Genomic DNA, 20,501 nt, shown 5'->3' with positions numbered 1-20,501 from the left:
TTTGTTTGAATGTAAATAGATAGCTTGGTTTGGTTTTCGTATATAACGACGCGGTTTGGTTATAAAACTCAAGTTTATTCGTTTATAGGTTTAAGTGGCTCATTTTAATGATTTACAGGTTTAGGGTATTGGAACACTATGAGAAAGAACAAGCATCACATAATAAGTCTATAACCGTTGGTCAAGATCTAGTTAACCATACGTAGCACAAACGAAGGCACAAGTAAGAGGTTAGAGGATGGGCCTTCAAGTAGACCGCCACTCAAGGGGTTGTTACAACTTTCTGAAGGGGTCTGTCATCATTGGATAGACTAATGTACTTTGTCAAGTGTGGTTGTCTTTATAGGGTTTGAGCATCATAATTTAAGATGTTGTAGGTTGGCATACACTAGTTGAAACTCATGGCATCCACTTGACGAGAGTTGATAACACCACGAAATCATCAATAATGAAGGGATGTGCTCTACAATATTGTCGTGGTACTTTGTGTCTATGGGTGGTGACTACGAAAAGTTGGAAGCATGTTTGCCCCTTGGGGTGGTAATCATTTTGTCAAGCATGTTTGCCCCTTGGGGCTACATATGGGCCATGAGGTGTCAAGTACATTCCCTTAGACATGCATGCCAAAATGCTTAATAGCTCGTCTCTTCTTTATGGTGGATGAAGGGAGGATTAAAGGAATGAAAGGTAGGGCTTTTGAAACTGATGAATGAGGTTTGTTCGCTCTTAGAGCTGTGTTCAAGGAAATGGTGCTTTGTCGCTCGAGAGACATGAGTCGGATTAGTGGTCATGTTGGAGTTCATCAACATTTAGTACGCTTGCGGGTTACCAATTTAGTCACTTATCATGGTCACCAATGTCATTATTGTGGATTCATGTAAAGTAAGTAACCAGTACCACCATGAGAGCACCATTCTCTTACTACCATTTAATATCTACTATTACATAGGGCGAAGCCACAATGGCTCCACCTTCCGAATGCATGAAATGACAAAGAAAAGAAAGCAAAAAGATAAAGTGAGACACACAATATGATATTTTAATTAACGAAAAAGATAAATTTCAAAGTTACAAAACACGAGTCTTTAATAGGGTTTTGGCAAATTATGTTATCTTGGTCATGGAAAGATAAAAAGAATAAGAGAGATGCATTCATTACATAGTCCTTACTTCAAAGAGTGGGACATAAAGAGCCCGAACCATTCAAAAAATATATGCAATAGTTTTCTAAATGTCTAGGTAACTCAAGACCTCTTATTTACACAATTCCTCAACTCCATTGGGAAATTGGTTAGGAAGATCACATCTACACTACCTTGAAACATGGAAGTTGGGCCTCCTCGAGGATTACAATGTTTACATATATTGATGAGGTCTATGGTCATGGATTGGTCCGATGAGATAAGTTTTATTCTCTTTGTACATGTAGAGGATATCATTTTTTTAATTCCATAATCAATTGACTTACATGAATCAAAGGCCATCCTAAGGAGCAATTTAAGTTAGTTGGTTGACCAAATTGGCGACTAAAAACATGGTACTCCATGTCTTGGATGATGAAGGAATAATCTATCACCATGCCCTCAACACAATGGACCAAACCATTGGCCATTCAAAGCTGCCTCTGCTTGTGCCATCTTAGGGCTAATCCATTGCTACGCCCAACTACAACTTAGAATGCTCATTCTTACGCTTGTATCTAATTTTTCCTTATGAATAATACTAATCATCGTCATAGGGAGCGTGAGTTTGTATCATTGTCTTCGAAAGGTGTAGCCACTATTGTGTCTAATCATCTCGATTCAAAGCATTTGAGATTCTAGTTAAGGGATAACCATTGTGGGTTTCATGTATCTATATTTTTAAGTCTCCATGTATATGTCAAAGTACATTGTGCCAAGGTTGAGGGTATAATCTCAAGACTTCATGAATGGTGGGCTCCATTAGGCCCTCATGGCTACTTGTATCCCTATTTTGGATGTTATAATGGATGACAATGCATACTCATCTTTCCTTTCTTCTCAAGGCAATCAAGTACAAAGTGGTCATGACCACAACCAAGGCACGTAACCTCTCATTTGAACCATGCCCTCAAAGTCAAGTGTAGGTTGTTGAAAAAGGTAACATTCACGTGTTATGTGGATTACAAGCCGATAAAGACATAATAGTTGTGCTAAATGGAGAACTAACTGACCATGTAGGGGCCTTGTGAAGTAGAATATTTTATCTCTATCTTAGATATAGGCCCTTGAGGCACCCCTCTAGAGTCTCGATTACCATTCCTTATCATGTACACAAGATAGATGTCACTATCCTCCTCTTCATAGATGTCATTACCTAATATTGTTTAAATGTGGGATAACATCTCAATGGGGCGGTTACTCTTAAAGAATATAGTTATTATTCTTTAGGGAAAAGTACCAGGATACCCCTGGAAGTTCGTCTATTTACCAAAACGCCCCTAGAAGTTCCAAATTTACCAAACTACCCCTATGTCCAAAAGATTACACTTTATAGAGTAATTATACACTCAAATATCACATATAGTTGGTCAATCATTTCCATAACTTGTTTCAAGGTGGTTCTTTCTCACCTCCTTTACCTACACATAGCAATAGGATCCTACAAAAAGGTCATCACTAGTTACAAGTAGTTCACAACACCACCAAAGATGTATCCTCTTTTTGGATCCTTCCCGAAAGTTACTTCTTACTCACATGTTCTTATTGAGAAGCACCTCAAGGCTAGTGAGTAGGGACATACCATCGTCTACCCTTTGTTGGTGAGGTGGGTGAGAGTGAGTGTCATTTGGTGATAGACGGCTACTTGTTCTACTAGATTTACCTTCCAACTCTTACATCAATTTTGCTTGAATTATTGCACGGGCAATAGCCAACCATTGATGTAGGTATATCACACAGTTGCTTCCAAAGAGGTTACCAAGTTCTTCCTTTTTGTGAGAACAATCACTTATGATACACACAATCGTGCATTCAAATAGGCAACCCAACTCAATCATGCTAGATAGAGAGCCTTTCATATGTGTTTGGTGGTAGACATCGATGTTAGAACATCATCGAGAGTGTGAAACGGAAAGGACGGATAAGCAACAAGGAATGCGTGGCCAAAAAAAAAGAAATGAAAAGGTCTTTGAGATTGGATTTAAGTTTGGGGGTGGGGTCTTACCATTTATTGATACTTGGGTTTCACACTCTCCACATTCCAAATCAACAATGTGAAACCAAAGCGGACGAAGATGATTCCATAACGTGGCAAGGAAGGTGTTACGTGTATATGATGTGTGTGTCCGCGCGAGACACGCTACATCATGTGTATGTATGTATACAGTACATATATATATAATACAGAGGAGGATCAGAAGAAGCCACGACTACGACCAGCTCTTCTTCTTCTTCTTCTTCTTCTTCCTCTGCTCTTTCTGCGCTCTTTCTCTGCAGGATGGCTTCCCATCGTCATCACCAGCAGCACCACCACAATCACCATCATCCTCCTCCTCCTCCTCCTCCTCCTGCTCCTCTTGCTCGTGTTGTAATAGCCTCTCTTCATCCATCGCCTCCACATGTCCCTCTCCATCCCCCTCCCCCTCCCCATCATCCACCTCCACCTCCACCTCCCCATCATCATCATCATCATCATCCGCCATCGCCCCCACGCCATCACCATCCCCATCCCCATCACCATTCTCCTCCTCCTCCTCCTCCTCCTCCTCCTGCTGTTGTCCATTTCCACCCTCCGCCTCCTCCTCCTGTTCACCACCCTCCCCCGCATCACAAAACATTCAGGCACTAGTAACCACCACCACATCCTCAATTGAGATCTAAAACCTAACAACCTATATCACTTCCATCTCATAAAAACCCTCTACATATTTGCATTTACATCCACATCTAATTATGTCTGATATATACACACATAATATAGTGTCCCTTTTTCTTAGCCTTCCTCATGTTCACACCTCGCTGGAAGCCTCTCGCTTGGTTTCATACCGGACAACTTCACTCCGCCGCCTCCTCCACTCCTCATCACCATGTCCATGTCCTCCTCATTTTCCCTTGCATTTCATACCTATGTGCCAGATACCTTGTTACTTACCTTGCCTCTTAGGTGGCTCTCTAGATCGTTTGACCAACGGACCCATCAAATAAATCTATGATATATTGTTGTACTGGTATGTATTTTCCCATTCCTTAGATAAATGTAATTATATCTTATTGTACTAGCATGTATTTTTCCATTTCAGTTTACTAAGCGTCTCTACGTAAGGACACTCTAATCCGTTACTATTTCTATACTATCAATGATAATCCTCAATATTGTTCAAATAGGTGTTGAGCCATAAACAGATAGTATTGATGAGAATTTCATTCAAAAGTTCTTGTTAACCCTTTGGGCTTTGCCTCACAGAGCAAACATTTTTATCGACGTATATGTCTTTGTTCAAGTGGATATTTTATACTCACATTGGTGGTTCAAGTGCATGTCAAATTTATGAAGTTCGTGTTCTCAAGCCATGAGTTCCTTAAAGTGATGAGGGGCTTCACCAACCAACCATATTTTAGACAAGGTTGCAAATGTTGTGCAACTCAAGAGTTCTTTGAGGGGAGGATGTGTTCACATTTGCTTGTCCAGCAAGCACTTAGGGGATACGGATCTGGTTCTTTGTAGAAACGCACATGTCTAGTAAATTGTCGATGATGATGATCATAGATTAAATTACCAAGACTTGATTCATTGATTGTTTCAATAATTTTGCAATGTAAATACATAATATAGATTAAATTACCGAGCAAGAGTTCTGGGATGAAACATGAAGCCTACAAGTTTAAAAATAATCATGTAATCATATCATTAGCAAATATTCCTTTGATTAAATGATCATGCTCATGGTATACACCATGTTGTTCAATTCCAAAGTGTGAATGATTCCCACAAAATACCCCCGATGCTGATGACACAGTTTGGAAAAATGACATAAAGTGACGTGAAAGCATCTCATGGGATCATGATTAGGATTTCCGTCATAATAAATTGTACACATAAGGGTAGCTTCCTCTCGACATGCAACATGGTTCCACGTGTTTTATATTTCTCATAAACCACTTTTTAAAGGGTACATGATTTCAAACAAAGATATGAAGTTCTATCAAATTAAAAAGATACAATTTCTCACCCACTGCAAGCATACGATAACAATAATTTATGTGCTAAAACACAATGTGAAAGCATTACCTCTTTCTATAGACAAAACTTATGAACGTGTTTTATATTTCTCATAAACCACTTTTTAAAGGGTACATGATTTCAAACAAAGATATGAAGTTCTATCAAATTAAAAAGATACAATTTCTCACCCACTGCAAGCATACGATAACAATAATTTATGTGCTAAAACACAATGTGAAAGCATTACCTCTTTCTATAGACAAAACTTATGAACGTGTTTTATATTTCTCATAAACCACTTTTTAAAGGGTACATGATTTCAAACAAAGATATGAAGTTCTATCAAATTAAAAAGATACAATTTCTCACCCACTGCAATCCTACGATAACAATAATTTATGTGCTAAAACACAATGTGAAAGCATTACCTCTTTCTATAGACAAAACTTATGAATATATAGGATAATGGTAGAATAGGAAATATTTTGCTTACAACATTGTAGTTATGTGTTTAATGTTGACTTCAAGAAAGAATGGCAACAAAGCCAAAGAATGTTAACATAGCCAAGTTGTGTGTTTGACATCGACTCTCTCTCTGTTTTTTATTGTAATCATCTTACCCTAGTTGTATGTTACACTACTAACCTTTGCTCTTGGGTTTGAGACCCAATTTCCTCACCTCTCTATTTCCTACATTCATATCCTGTTAATTTACTAGATCCCACTATGAAATGTAGGGATTGAACCCATGACCTTCTAGTGTGTGTCTCTGTCTCTCATTTTATTCAACTTCCTGTTGTAAGCTATTAGGTCATACCTACTATATTGGTGTATTGAACTCATGATTTGTATACATACTACAATGGTGTATTGAACTCATGATTGTGTATACATAAAACATTGGTGTATTGAACTTAGTCTCATGATCTCCACTTGACACAATCATCTCAACTATATATGTTCTCCATGTAGGCTACTCCATCTCGTAAATGTTCTTTTCCCTCTCTCTAGGACTTTCAAGGTTCCAACCTTGAAACACTTGATTTCCACCACACAATTATGTGAAAACTCACAATGAAGATTAACCACCATTGTCAATATTAGGGCATAAAAAAATGAAGCATAAAAAGTGACTAAATAGTTGTACGTTAAACATAAAGGATTGTTGGAAGGAACACACAAACACATGCACATACATACATGAATGATGCTTATAAGTTATACAAAGATGTGATCAAGATTAGAAATATAGAGAATAGGGCATAAAAAGTGTCTACAGGAGAATGACAAACTTTAAGGAATCATCAATAGAATGAACACAATGACATTGGAATGAACAATGTATACCAATAGAGATAATATGATATGTGACCAAGATTAAAGACTTTCAATAAACGAATGGCTACATAAAGGGTTCGTTGGAAGGAACACACACACACACACACACACACACACACACACAAAGGAACCATGTCGGATGCAAGCATTGAGCATCTAAGATTGCAAAAAAAAAACACTAATAAAGAATAAATGGATGATACATAGGTCTTTGATTTTAAAGTGACACCTACCCACCACCTTTTTCTTTTGATGGTATCAAAAAACAAAACAAAAGAAGAAAAAAAGTTGGCTTTGTATTTGATTCTTTGTTGTTGGGTTCTTAACATAAGCAATAGTGACACTTCCAAAAACTTAAGGCTTTTGTGACTCATGGATCGTCATCATCATCAAGAATTTTTGGCTATGGTATCAATAACATCATTAAGCAATGGCTAACTTCCAATACCCATCACCCCGATCTTTGATCCATCATTAACAAGACCCATCCATATATACTTGTATCGATCCCAATATTGTTATATTCTTCAATTTGAGGCCTAATCCCAATCTTCTATGGAAACCACCTCCTTGACCTCTGATTCCGACCTCGAGTGGGATGAACCAATGCAGAGCGTTCAAGAGCTTGTCGAGAAACACGAGATCCATGAGGTCCCAAATGTCTACATAAGGCCATTCAAGGATAGACCAATGTCACATCTTGTTTCGACACAATTAGGTTCAAAACTCAATGAGGGGGAAGAAGAAGAACCAACCATATTGACCAACTTTACTGGTACTCCTACTAGTGCTAACAAACTTATGGACTCACCACCCATCATTGATTTCCTAGGCCTTGGAGACATCGAGTCTTTAAGGAAGTGCCACGTGATGGATGAGGTGGCCATTGCGTGCGAGGAATGGGGCTTCTTCCAACTCATCAACCACACCCTCTCCCCGTCCTTGTTGGCACGTGTGAGACACGTGGCAGCCCAATTCTTCGATCTACCCCTTGTTGACAAACAAGTGTACGCGAATTCCCCACATGCCCTCACCGGATATGGTAGTCGCATGGGAACCTCCAAACATAGTATCCTAGATTGGGGTGACTACTTTCTTCACTATGTTTGGCCTCCGGAGGACCGAGACATGGACGAGATTTGGCCCGAAAAACCTCAATCTTATCGGTCAGTGTCATTTGAGCTATCTTTCTTTCTTTGACTTTGTCCCTATAAATTTTTGGTGGGTTTGTGGTCTCTTGATGGTCACGTCGACATGATAGGTCTTACTTTGTCCAATCAATGGTAAAGCATTGTGAATGTATTCATGTACTTAACTATCTGTGTTTGTTTATGTATTGATGCTATAGCTCGTTGCCAAAATGTGCAAATCTGTGTTTGTAGTTTGATGTGAATGCACTTAGATCTATTATTAGTTTCGATGTTGATTGTATTGGTAATCCTTTTCCATGTTGGAGTTTCCTCTCTTAGATATGGGGGTGTGGAAAAACTTGTGCATTGGTGATGAGCATTGATAAGTGTCGAAAGGCATATGGTAGCAAAGGAGTATGGTGATAACTAGATCAGAAGAAGTGATCACATGTGATGGATCAGGAAAGGGCATAGTTATTTAAAAGATGGAGAGATCAACTTGCATTCTAAGGCAAAACATCACCCTCCATGGGAATATGTCCAGCTAGGGTCGTGACATGAAACTTTACACTAACCCATTTTCAAATGCCCACAACTACTTAAACCCCCTTCATGATTCCTAAGGGCTTTCCAAGTATATTTTAAGTGAAATACAAAGGATACTCTCCCAACACGGTAGGGTAACATACAAACTACCCCTTGTTGCTACTTGCAATTTCTCCCATGGTTCAGTATGTTTTAATAATAAGGTAATGTAATTATTGTACATTTTAATAATAATCTCACCATTGTGGAGTGGTTCAGACCATTGCCCATCTATCTCGTGCAATTCATCCGCCAAAAGTAATTGTGATTCTATTTCATTAAACTTTAGAGGCACGTATCAACCATATTGAAAGATAAGATAATCTCATACCCATTGGAACAACATTGGGTTTCACTTGCATCCCTCACATGGCACTAGTGCCACAACACACTTAACCAATATAGAGTAAAATGAGAGGCGAATGAGCTAACCTAAAGGTATCATTTTTGGAAGTCTTAGAGCGAAAGAACTCATGGATAGGAGATGCCCGAGACCACCTATGATACCCTCTTGACAAACATAGAAGATCTATCATTGGAAAGCATGTGGATCATAGAAAGAATTAACGACATATTGATGATGGTAAGACTATCATTAAACATTGCCTTTTTAACCATAGGAAATAATCAACATTTATGGGTATCCTTCTATCCTAGAGGGTATCCTTTGTATCCTACATCTCACTTGAAGTCTCACAGGTTCATATTATATAGAGACATTCACATGGGATAAAGTTGTACATGTCAACATCAGTAAGAATGGGATTTTCGAAGCCTTTGGCTACACCAAACATATCATTGAATACCACAAGATCAACGCATGTAATAAATAGAAAGAATTACATACTTTTATGCATTCTAAGTATTTCAAGGTCATCCATATAAGTTGCAGTTCCTATTGCATGTGGAAGAATCTTGAAGCTACCAAATTGAAAGTTCCAAATTTGCATAACTAATGTTTAACAAGTATTAACAGCAACCACTTTTCCGTGTTTCCATGGTTCTCGACATGTCTATGATAGATGAATATTATTGAGAGGTTCATAAGTTGTATAGAGTGATGACAACTTGTTATAGTTTGTGTGATTCTCAACAGGTCTGTGATGGATGAATATAGTCGAGAGGTTCATAAGTTGTATAGAGTTTTGATGTCGGTGTTATCGATCAATCTTGGATTGGAACCATCTTACCTTGACAAAGCCTTTGGCAAAGGTGCAAGCCATGTTCTTAGGATAAACTACTACCCACCTTGTCCTCAACCTCATTTGACCCTGGGTTTGGGATCTCATTCGGATGCCGGAGGTTTGACATTTTTATTACAAGACGACGTCCCTGGTTTGGAGTTGAAGAAAGGAGATAATTGGGTTTTGGTCAAGTCCATCCCAAATGCTTTGTCTGTCAACATTGGGGATCAACTACAGGTACACATACCTTTCGTTTAATTGAATCCTATAAACCCCATTATGTGCATCAAGGATTCACACATAAGTATTGCTAACATTAAAATTCACATGAAATGTTCACGAGGGAAAATGTTGGCATTTATGGTGTGTGAAGTAACAACATTGGTTGGGAATACACCATATATACTAACATGATATGTGACATGTATGCAATGGTAATGCTTAATCCATGACAGTATACATGTAAATTTAGTCTCGTACATTACACATGTATAATCATCCTTCGATGGTTTCAATAATTCTAGTCTAAATTCAAGAAATGAATAATCATGTAAATGAACTGATGCAATGAGAATGTTTGTGTGGGTATCTGGTTTTCTTATGCAAGATATGTATTTGTGATTTCATTGTTGTGTATAAGATCATAAGCAATGGAAAGTATAAGAGTGTGGAGCATCGTGCCATTGTCAACAAGCATGAGCCTCGCATGACGATCGCAGTATTTTGTAATCCCGCCGATGACACCGTCATTTCACCTGCCCCAGCTTTATTGGATGAACATCACCCACCCTTGTATAGACCAATGACATTTGGTGAATTCCTGGCATCCTTCTTCAAAAAGGGTCTTGATGGAAAGGGGTATGTTGAATCCTTCAAAAACTCATCTTCCTAGTGTTCATGGTCTCTGATCAACACTGTTGAATCTATCTTTGTTGAGACATCGTCAATTATACTCCAGAACTTTATTTGGAAACAAGGCTGAAACAACTGTTGATAAACATTTCCACATAGAGTGAGACAGAGAAAGAGATTCATTGAGACTCTTTGATTAGTAGCTTATATTCATGGTGATTGGATCAAATGTTTCTTACGACCTGATTGTGGTTTATGTTTATAATTGTGATTGTGATCATGGTGACTCTGATTGAAGCTGAACTTACCTTTGTTGAGAAATCATTTATTTTTTGATAAACATTTCCACAGAGAGAGAAAAAGAGTCATTAAGACTGGATCTTTGATTGATTGCTCATATTCATTGCGACTCTGATTGTTATGATGATGACTATGATCTAGGTGACTAATTCCAATCATGACGATTGCTGGGTCAATATGAGTGAGATCATTCTCATGACATTTAAATGTGATGGATGGTATTTGCTAATGAAGAGTTAACTATATTGTGTTATGATGATGACTATGATTGAGGTGACTAATTCCAATCATGATGATTTCTGGGTCAGTATGAGTGAGGTCATTCTCATGACATTTTAAATGTGATGGATGGTATTTGCTAATGAGGAGCTAACTATATTACATTACTTCGCCGTTTCACAGTTATTTTCGAATCGAATAATAATATATGAGTAAAACATCAATTAGATATGAGTAATTCAATCAGGAATTTAATAATTTTCATTTGCTCTACTATGTGGTTTTCCACCAAATTTGTCTCCAGATGGTCGTTGCCATGCTGTGCAACTGCACCCGTGGCCCAAATTTTGAATATAAGCTGCATGACTGAAAACAGCATGTCTAAACTATGTCATTGTCATGGTAACTCATTATCAGGCAGACATCAAGGTGCCGGAAGATAAGCATAAACATAAATATATGTAGTCATAAACACATGGTGTGACAAATTACCGCTCATAAGATAAGTGAACACCTCCCTGAGAAAGATACTCGATATCGGCAATCCAGAATGAGAAGCGATGAGAAGAGACCCATAGGCAATGAATCTCAACACTATAGACAACCCTGCAGTGGCTAATATCCAATAACCATATACATGACCCAAATAACCGTGAAAAAAGAATTACTGAGCTCAGCATAAAGCCAATGTGCAACTGTGAGGGAAATAAAATCCAAACAAAATGCATCTCTTTTGTCACTCCTGCATCTCTTTGATGTCAATTGCTATCTTATTTGCCATTGCTTGAGCCTTCACATCAGGTATTTGAGTAGAATAACATTTACATTCATTGAAGATGAAATATAAAATAAAAGGAATGACTGGCTGTTACAGAAAATCTTGCAATGATAACAGACTCTCTAGGCTCTAAGATAAATATTAGCACTTCTCATTGGTCCTGCCACAATCCGATCACCGTTATAATCATCCCTTACACATGCTCCTTCTCTGTCCTCTCAATTTTCCTTGTTCTGATCGCCCTTCAGAAGATGATTGATTGCATGGTCTCACACATCCTCAAATATTTTCTGATCATGATTACACCTGATTTCTGGAAGTTGTTTGAGTGGTACACCATTGAGAAAACATTTCCTGCTTAAGAGTCTACTTAATTCAGTATCTCCAGCGTCCAAGATACATAAATTTCCAATGGAGTTCTTCTGTTCCTTGCCATGATTGTGGAAGGTCATTTGACAGATAACCTTCAATGCCATTTCATCTAAACTTCGTAGTAAATGGCAAAAAAAACCCAATCTTCTTTCATTACATTTGTTTGTATCCATCAGTAGTTCCCAGCACCCTCGACAATTCCGCACCATGCTTCAATCCACCTATTCACTCATTGCCATGGGCCAGGCCCCATCTCATAGATCACACTGGTCTCTCTGGACGTTAAAAAGATCTTTTTCTTGCCCACTAGCATTGAATGGCTCTCAGTGTTCTTTTCTTGTCGTAATCATTCACACTGACTTCTGTCGAAAGTGCTCCCTTCTCTTTTGCTTATTTCATATATATTGACTGTCACGAATGAGAATCATAACAATGGAAAAAACATAAGATAATTACTGCATGAAATATTTTCTTTACTTTCATGTGGGTTGCAAATACTAGCAGATTGTATTTTTTAAATTTACATCTAAACCTTCTTGATCAAAAGTTGCACACCATTAGGCATAAAGATATTTAAGCTAATATGAATATTGTTATCAGTCACAGTTTCCATCAAAACAAAATGCATCCAAGGAGACAATGGTAAAAAACTATTGTTGTATGGTGTTGTTCATATGCTCCCTCCACTTTCAGGTATGCAGAATCAGTGACCATTGAAGAAGTGCACTAATGTCAAAAAGCTAGATCAAAATGTCATGCCGCATCAGTATGAGTGCAGTGCACCCAAATTTATGCAACCACCTCCATTAATGCTTGAGATCAATTTCTCCCAGCTGCTGTAAACTTAAATTGCATGATTGATTTGATCAACTCTTTCTAACAGGGAAAACATTTCAAATCTTAGAAACATAATAAACAACAATAATCAGTCTACAAATCTCGGCAGTAAAAAAAGACGAGTGGAAGCATAATGATGAAAGAGGAAGTACATAGACACCAATCTCGGCCATCAGATAATGCATGTCCAACGCAGCAGCTCAACTAATAATGTTCTAAAATTATTCCATCTGTAAACAGACAAGGGAACCCACAGACATACTCACAACTAAGATACCTGTGGTAGCTGAAGTAACCACTGAATAATATTATGCATTACATAGCCCCTTTTACATCCATATGGATTGTTGAATAATTCAGATGCTACATTGACACATTCAAACAAAGGGAGCACAATTCTTATCAAACCACGCATCCAAATTCCATACATTGGGATAAACTTCCACTATAATGAAGAGAACAGAATGAGAAACGAGATTTCACTAGAAACTATATGTAGACTGCTATTAGACGACTGTCTGTTTATTAACTGTGGCAAATAGCATAAACATTTTGAATATTTACAGGAGTTTTTGGGCGTATAAATGATAAATAATTGCATTTCATGGCTTAAAATCACATAAAGATGATAAAACATTCATGTTTCCCAGGAGTGTGAAAGCATTTTGCATCAAATAGCTTCAATGTTTTTATTGAGATGCAATAATTTCGAATGCTGGCAAAACATAAGACATCGTTTCAGCTGTATAAGAAGCAGCATATATTTTTTAATGGAGCTTTTATCATTAGCAAAAAGAAAGAAGCTGCTTTTTACATGGATTAGAGGAGCAGTGAGATGCTAACTCTCTAAACCAAAATTGTTACATTTAGGCCCAGAATGAAACTAGGGTATTGATCTGGGACGTACCTTGAAAATATGCATTACATGAATAAATTTCTTGTTGCAGACTCACATCGTGACGAATTCATACATCTGTTATAGAGAACACTATGGATCTGCTAATCTTAAACACTATGGATCCGCCAATCTTGTAGAAAAAATTAACCCAAGAAAATATGGCCAAGATTCTTGGACCTCCTGTTGACTACACTTATTTAAATTATATGAAACCATGCCAGATGTGCCGATGTAAAGAGAAAATGTCATTCAGCATGGAACAGAATATACTCAAGGATGAAATTTCTTCTTGTTATGTATTGGCTGAGATTCTTGATTTGTCTATGGAAGACAGTCGGAATGAAGTGCATAAAAGAGCTGCCACCCCTCAACAGCCTGATAGAGCATGAAATTACTTGCTGTTGAAGTGAGTCCCATATCAAGACATTCTTGGATACGTAGCCATCACATAAGTGATACGTTAAAGTCTTTGCGTAACCTGAAGAATCAATTATAGCTTGAGATATTTGTCAACATAACCCTGTTAAAAGCAGCAAGGAATCGATCAGATGAAAATGTGTTCTTCCAAAAATTCCAAAATTAGTCACCAGGGTAAAAATACAACCTTTACTAGCTTGGAAATCTTCGGATTAGAGACCGACATAAACTGATCGATTTTTTCCTGTGATTTTGGAATGTGATGGCTTGGCATATTCCCTGTAACTTTCTCCACTGCCTTCTTGACAATGGTTTTATAGGCATCTTTGCTCATGTGTCCTTCTCTCCATGTTGGTTTGAGCAATAGTTTCACTTGATCAGCAACTGCACTCCGAAGCAATTTTAGCCCACGGATGCTCTTCTTACTTTGAGGCTTTGCCTCGTCATTTCCAGCTTCTGCCCCTCCTCCTGGACTCCAATCTCCTGCAGGAGGACTAACATTCTCTACTATGCCAACATCATGAGGTGTGTTTTCTGCTGCTAACTTCTTGGTAAATTGGTTGGACTTCTCTGAATTCATAGCTGGACTAGCATTTTCCAGCACCACTACACTAAGTGTGGGATTCTTGTTTGAGTTTTCTTTCATAGAACAAGATGTCCCCGGAGCAAGGGCATCAGATGAAGAATCATGTGGTTCATGCAATGTAGACATTTCCAGTCCACTCGGGAGGTTGAGGGGTGGTATCGTTGTAAGAGAGTATGAATATGCAGAAGACTGTTCTACTGTCACGGAGCTATAAGAGCCAGAGCTCAATGGCATGATTGAAGGCCTTGAAAATGTATGTTGAGAACTCTTCCCTGAATTTGGAGATATAAATTGCTTCGATGTATCACTTGCAAAGGGACGGTGATTTGAATCCTCTCTCGGTAAGGAAACATCAACTGTGAATCCATGTTGGCCTGACTCTGAATTTTTCTCCGGATAATGTAAAGCAAAGTTTTGCATGTCGAGGTTGGGTAATGCAGATTGCTGATGTATACCTTGTGTAAAACCAGGTTGAGATAAGATAGATGATAAATAGGATGAGGTCCCATGAGGTGGTGGGTGAGAGGGATATAATGGCCTATGCATAGGGGTGCTGGTAAAATTTGTATGGTTCCCAGAAACTGATCGAGAAGGCACTGCATTCATATCCATAAAACGATGTTCTTGGCTTGTTAATAATTGTGGTGGATTAAATATTCCAGTAGAGAAATTGCTTGAGTTTGTGAAGGCATTGATATTGGGGGGTGTAAGAGGGGAAACTTGGTTCAAGGGCATGTTCCCTGGCCTCATTGCATGTTGGTGCTGATAAGAAAGTGTTGTCTTATGCATTTGCTCATTCTGAATGTGTTGATGACCAGATAAACTTCCCTGTGAACCAGCAATAGGAGACCTAATGACTTCATTTACTTTTATGTGACTTTTAAGTTGGCCATCCTGGTCATTTCTCTCAGAAAACTTTGATTCCAAACTAAGTTCCGGGACAGTAGTCACTTCTACATTTAAATCCCTCCCCTCCACATCCATAGTTTTTCCACCAGTTTCATCAGGTATTCCAATAGCTTTAAAATTCATACCTTCAACCACCTCATGGTCTGAGACATTGGGTGTTGCACTCAAATTCTTGAGAATGTTAGATGCTTTTTCAGTGGGCTGATTCCTTATGTCATTATGGTGTAACTTCAAATGGGGATTTCTTTCTCTGTCATGTGATCCTGAGCCTCGATCTCCTTTATTCGAAATGATTGAATCTACTTGGTAATCTGCACTAAAGTGTGGCAATTGTTGCTGGTTCAGACCATATGGTTCGTGGCCAACATCATCATTTCTGAGGGAACGCTCTTCATCATCCTTTACATAAGGCATAGCTTGTTCTTTGACTGTCTCCCTGTCTTGATGAGAGAATCTTCTAGCGTTCCAACCCCTTGCATAATTAAAGGAAACATTATGGCCACTTTGTCTTCCATCTCTCCTTCCCCTTCCATAAGGATCATGATCATTCCTCCTATCTTGTTCTGTTCTCCATTTTGCCTCCCGTGAAGGTGACCTGCTGTAATTCCTCCGTCGACGTGGTGGTGAGCGACTATGTAGAAATTAAACATATAGGATGTTAACATATTGGAGTTCCGCATACTATAGACAGGTATTAAAATTTACAAATATCATGAAGCTTTATGTTGTCAAACACAAGAATTTCATGTTGACAAAACAGGCTATGTACTGCAAACAAATTATTGCATGTATGTACTTATATAGACACAAAGACACATGCATACGTGTCTATGTATGTATCTGTTGTGTGTATGTGTATTTGCATGTACTTCTATGGGATGTGTGTCTGAGGTTCCCTGACACTCTGCGGTCCAGTCATGGATTGAAGAGATTTATTTTGTCCCTAATATTGTAATAGAAAGTATTGATTGGTTATTGATCCAGAGTATAGATAAAGTGTTTTTTATGAGAGAGGGAAGAGGATAAGATAAAAGACAAGAACTACAAAAATGAAATTTTCTGATTTGTTTGTGTACTTGCATGTAGATGCAGATGTACAGGTATATGTATATGATCAAGATAAAAAAACAATAAATTAAACTTGCAAACCTCCACGATCGGCTCCTCCTCCCTCTCCTAACAGGTGATCGGCTAAAACTTCGCCTTCTTTTCCATCGTTCTGATGAAGGGCTACGACTTACATTTCTCCTTGATTGTTCGGATGGACTTCGACTTATGCTTCTACTACTGCTTCTACTTCTGCTGTAGCTTCTCCTTCGCTTTTTACGACATTGTTCTTCATCTGAGACACTTTCTTCTGCCCCTTTCCTGATGACTCTACCAAATTTATCCAAAGCTACATCCTTAGTTTCATGACGTTCTGCATTAGTAGCAGATCTCTTTTGTGCATGCACTTCAGCGTTTCTACTTCCTTGTCCAGTGTCATGTTCAGAATAATGGCTAATTTTGATAGCCTGAGATGAATCTGACTCGGTTGTAGGCAATGCCTGTTTGACAGGACGTGACGGAGATTTTGCAATCTTTTGTTCACAATCATAGGGAGTTTTTGCATTGCTTTGGAAATATTGTTCTGTCCTTTCACTGCCAGGGAAAAGGCAGTCACTTGTTCTACCCAAGAGCAAAGCTGATGATGCATTCTTCGCATGAGCTTCTTCTGCAACGTTATGATGCTTCACTGCTTTGCTGATAGCATCATCAGGCTGCATCCATTTACTATGAAATTTATCCCGATCATCAACAATATCTACACTTGAACCATTATCACCAGTTTTTGATCTTTGATTCTTTCTATTTACTGAGTTTGACAGCGAGATTTCTTTCTGACTCCCTGAATGAGGACTACTCATGAGACTCTGTCTTTTATTATCGTTATTACGCACAATATTGCATCTCTTTGAATAGGAATCAAATAATGATTCAGATTGTGAGACACCACTGAAGGTTTCTACTTCTGAAGGTCCTGTATTCAGTTGGGAATTCTGGCATATGGCAGAACTTGCTCTAGGATCCCCTACTTCTACTTTAGAATCCCTTGCTTCTCCTTCAGAGTCCTCTACTTCTGCTTTAGAGTCCCTTGCTTCTCCCTTAGAATCCCCTAGTTCCAGACTAATACTTTTAGACTGTTCGTTTTGCACAGATGATGTTGGTAGAAAGTCATCTGTTAAATGGTACCAGAGAAACATCAACGATTGACTCTTGATCTAGCCCAGTGAGCACAAAATCATATCTTTACAAAATCAGCATTGAAAAAGATGAAATCAAAATTGCGGCAGTCATGGAAACAGTCCAAAATTACTGAATTGCCCACAACAAAGGTAAAATTGAGGTGCGGAGAGAGATAATTAGGAACAATTGCATACTTTCCATGCCATAAGAACAGCTTAAAATCCTAAAATCTCCCATAATAAGATAAAGTCAAGGAGGATACAGATAGTCTTGGGTAATAAAGTAATTGCATACTTTCAATGTACAAACCAGACATTAAATGTCTTCCTAGCTAATAAAGCAATTGCATATCTTCCCTGTCCATATCAGAAGTAAATATAACGCAGCAATTTCGTGTATCTTCCACATCCATATCAGTCATAAATATTCTTTGTGACTCAGAAAGCAATTTTTCGTAGCTTACATGTTTTGGGTCCATATGAGAACAACAACTGAATCGACATTGGATTAATACTTTCGGTAATTAAGTTAAGAAATTTTACATACCTTCCATGTCCATATCTGACATGGTTGGTGAACCATTGCTTTCGTCATGCAATCGAGGTTGACCAATTGCAACCTTCGAATCTGGGACAGATCCATACATCTCCGAATACCCATCTTTTATGCTTCCTTTTTCTACTTCCAATGCAAGAACTTGTTTTCTCCATTTATAATACTCATGACCAATTGAAGCTTCGGGGGTCGAATCGCTCTCGAACAGAAAAGCAAACTTTGGGTCTCCTGCTTGCCGAGCCCTCGCCATGCTCTCAAACCGGGGGCCATTCTTAGCAACAAAGGCGGCCAAGACATCAATATTCTTTAGCATTTCGAGATCATTAGGCCTAGGAGGCTCAGGAGGGCATACATTAGACTTATTGGAAACCAAAGATGGTTCCAAGACATGGACATCAGAATTGTTTGGCCTAGGAGGTGCCAGAGGGTCTGGATTAGAATTATCAGGAATTGAAGAAGATTCCTCATTATTTGAAGGAGGGGGAGGAGGAGGACTTGATGGAGGAGGAGGAGGAAGTTCATGGTTGTCAGATGGCAAACTTATTGGGAGAGGTGGATGAAAAGAGGAAGACTGAAATGGGCCTGGTGGGGGAGATATAAATGAGTATCCATGTGGTAGCGGATTTGGATAGACATTTGGTGGCGGGAATGGGTGGCCATGTGGTGGCAAATTTGGATGACCATGTGGATGTGGAAATGGCCGGAAATGTGCCTGTGCAACCCATTGTGAGGATATGGAAGGTTGTGGAAAGGATGAGTGCAGTGGTCGTGGTACAGGTGGTACACCTAGTATATTTAATGACGCAGAGGGGGGAGGTACAGGTCGTAAAGATAAGGTTTCTGATGACGGATGATGATGTGTTGGTATATTTGGGGTTCCTTTTAAACCTAGGGTTTCTGATAATGGATGATGTGGTACATTTACAGTTTCTTGTAAACCTAGCAGGTGTGGTGGAGACGGTCTGAACCCTAATGGTGGTTGAGTCTGAACCCTAGGATATGGAAAACTGTACTGATGAGGTCTGACCATAGCATAGTGTGGTTGTAAAGGTGAGACAAAAGGGTCCGCTGATGATGACGACGACAATGATGATGATGATGATGATGATGATGATGATGATGATGATGATGACGACGACGATGATGATGATGGTGGTGGTGGTGGTGGTGGTAATGGTAATGGTGTTGGTGTTGGTGGTATAGGTCTGAATTTAGGCATCTCTGAGTTTTGATTATACATTGTCTCCAACCTTTTTTTCTTTGAGAACAGAGTAATCACACCAAACCCTGTTGTCTACTCATTTCCTCTGAAGATTGACTTGAAGCCCTAATTCTCAGTTATCGGCAACTTTGATCCTCGTCTTGATCTCCATCATAGTTGGAAACAGAGCGGCTTTGAATACTATAGCTCCAAACACCCTAAACCCTAATCGGATCAAGACATCTGATCAGAAGAGATGTAAAGGAGGCATACCTGGATGAAGCTGAGGGTGAAGGCACAATCAAGAGAATGACGCTGTGTTTGTGTGCGTCTGTCTGTCTGTCTCTCTCTCTCTCTCTCTCTTTCTCTGTCTGCGTCTCTGACAGACATAATCTTAGGTTAAAGAAGACATCTCTGAAGGTATGTATTTGCTTGTAATGTGTATTTGCTCTGTTCAGCACAAGAGGCAGGTTCAATCAAATTCAGTCTTGGTGAGAGGCAGGGGAGGGGGGGGTTGTTCCTTATGGGCATAGGGACCGGCCCCATACCACTCCTTCCGCTCTCTCGAGAAAAATCTTTCATTCCGCTCACGCGGTGCAGGATCGGAATCAGAAGCCTCTGTTTCCATACCAGTCAAATCGGATTCAATCGTTCATTAATCCATCACTCTTGGGGGCTTCATCATCACGACGACAACCCCTCGTCTCTCGCACTCTCGATGAAAGACCGGGTCAAATGCCACGTTTCCCTTTCTTTATTCCTTCTGGCGGTCAGTTGAAGCATCGCACGTGCACACGCTATATAACAAATGGCATATGTATATACATGCCCTCCCCAAACTCGATCCTTGTTTGGTAATGTCGTCTTGGTTCGGCTATAGATGTGTGTCGAATGTTTGACCGCGTCCGTCAAATTTCGTCAAGACTTATT

The 20,501-nt window shown here is 39.0% G+C and overlaps 2 protein-coding genes across 2 annotated transcripts; one reads left to right on the top strand and one right to left on the bottom strand.

Moving 5' to 3' along the window:
• Nucleotides 1-6,868: 6,868 nt before the first annotated feature.
• LOC147865665 (jasmonate-induced oxygenase 4-like) lies at nt 6,869-10,670 on the top strand. The gene is made up of 3 exons (XM_087318534.1): nt 6,869-7,688; nt 9,334-9,658; nt 10,062-10,670. Exons 1-3 carry the CDS (start codon nt 7,078-7,080, stop codon nt 10,311-10,313), a joined length of 1,188 nt encoding a protein of 395 aa, XP_087174660.1. The 5' UTR covers nt 6,869-7,077; the 3' UTR covers nt 10,314-10,670.
• A 2,870-nt stretch (nt 10,671-13,540) lies between these two features.
• LOC147865664 (uncharacterized) lies at nt 13,541-19,863 on the bottom strand. The gene is made up of 4 exons (XM_087318533.1): nt 18,362-19,863; nt 16,739-17,807; nt 14,282-16,220; nt 13,541-14,197 (listed from the first exon to the last, which is right to left on the bottom strand). The coding sequence occupies exons 1-4, from the start codon at nt 19,608-19,610 to the stop codon at nt 14,168-14,170; spliced, it is 4,287 nt and encodes a 1,428-aa protein (XP_087174659.1). The 5' UTR covers nt 19,611-19,863; the 3' UTR covers nt 13,541-14,167.
• Between the last annotated feature and the right edge of the window lie 638 nt (nt 19,864-20,501).

The sequence above is a fragment of the Azolla caroliniana genome, unplaced genomic scaffold, assembly GCF_043228905.1.
Source record: "Azolla caroliniana isolate FFs.n. ecotype wild unplaced genomic scaffold, voAzoCaro1.0.p SCAF_4, whole genome shotgun sequence".
In the NCBI taxonomy this organism is placed as follows: domain Eukaryota; kingdom Viridiplantae; phylum Streptophyta; class Polypodiopsida; order Salviniales; family Salviniaceae; genus Azolla; species Azolla caroliniana.
This window is presented reverse-complemented; position numbering and strand designations above follow the sequence as displayed.

Coding starts and splice junctions, on each gene's coding strand:
- LOC147865665 (XM_087318534.1), top strand. CDS start 7,078: ATGGAAACCACCTCCTTGACCTCTGATTCCGACCTCGAGTGGGATGAA. Junction 7,689..9,333: donor GAAAAACCTCAATCTTATCG/GTCAGTGTCATT, acceptor GATTCTCAACAG/GTCTGTGATGGATGAATATA. Junction 9,659..10,061: donor ACATTGGGGATCAACTACAG/GTACACATACCT, acceptor GTTGTGTATAAG/ATCATAAGCAATGGAAAGTA.
- LOC147865664 (XM_087318533.1), bottom strand. CDS start 19,610: ATGTATAATCAAAACTCAGAGATGCCTAAATTCAGACCTATACCACCA. Junction 16,221..16,738: donor AGGAGGAGCCGATCGTGGAG/GTTTGCAAGTTT, acceptor ATTTCTACATAG/TCGCTCACCACCACGTCGAC. Junction 14,198..14,281: donor AGATTTCCAAGCTAGTAAAG/GTTGTATTTTTA, acceptor TGCTTTTAACAG/GGTTATGTTGACAAATATCT.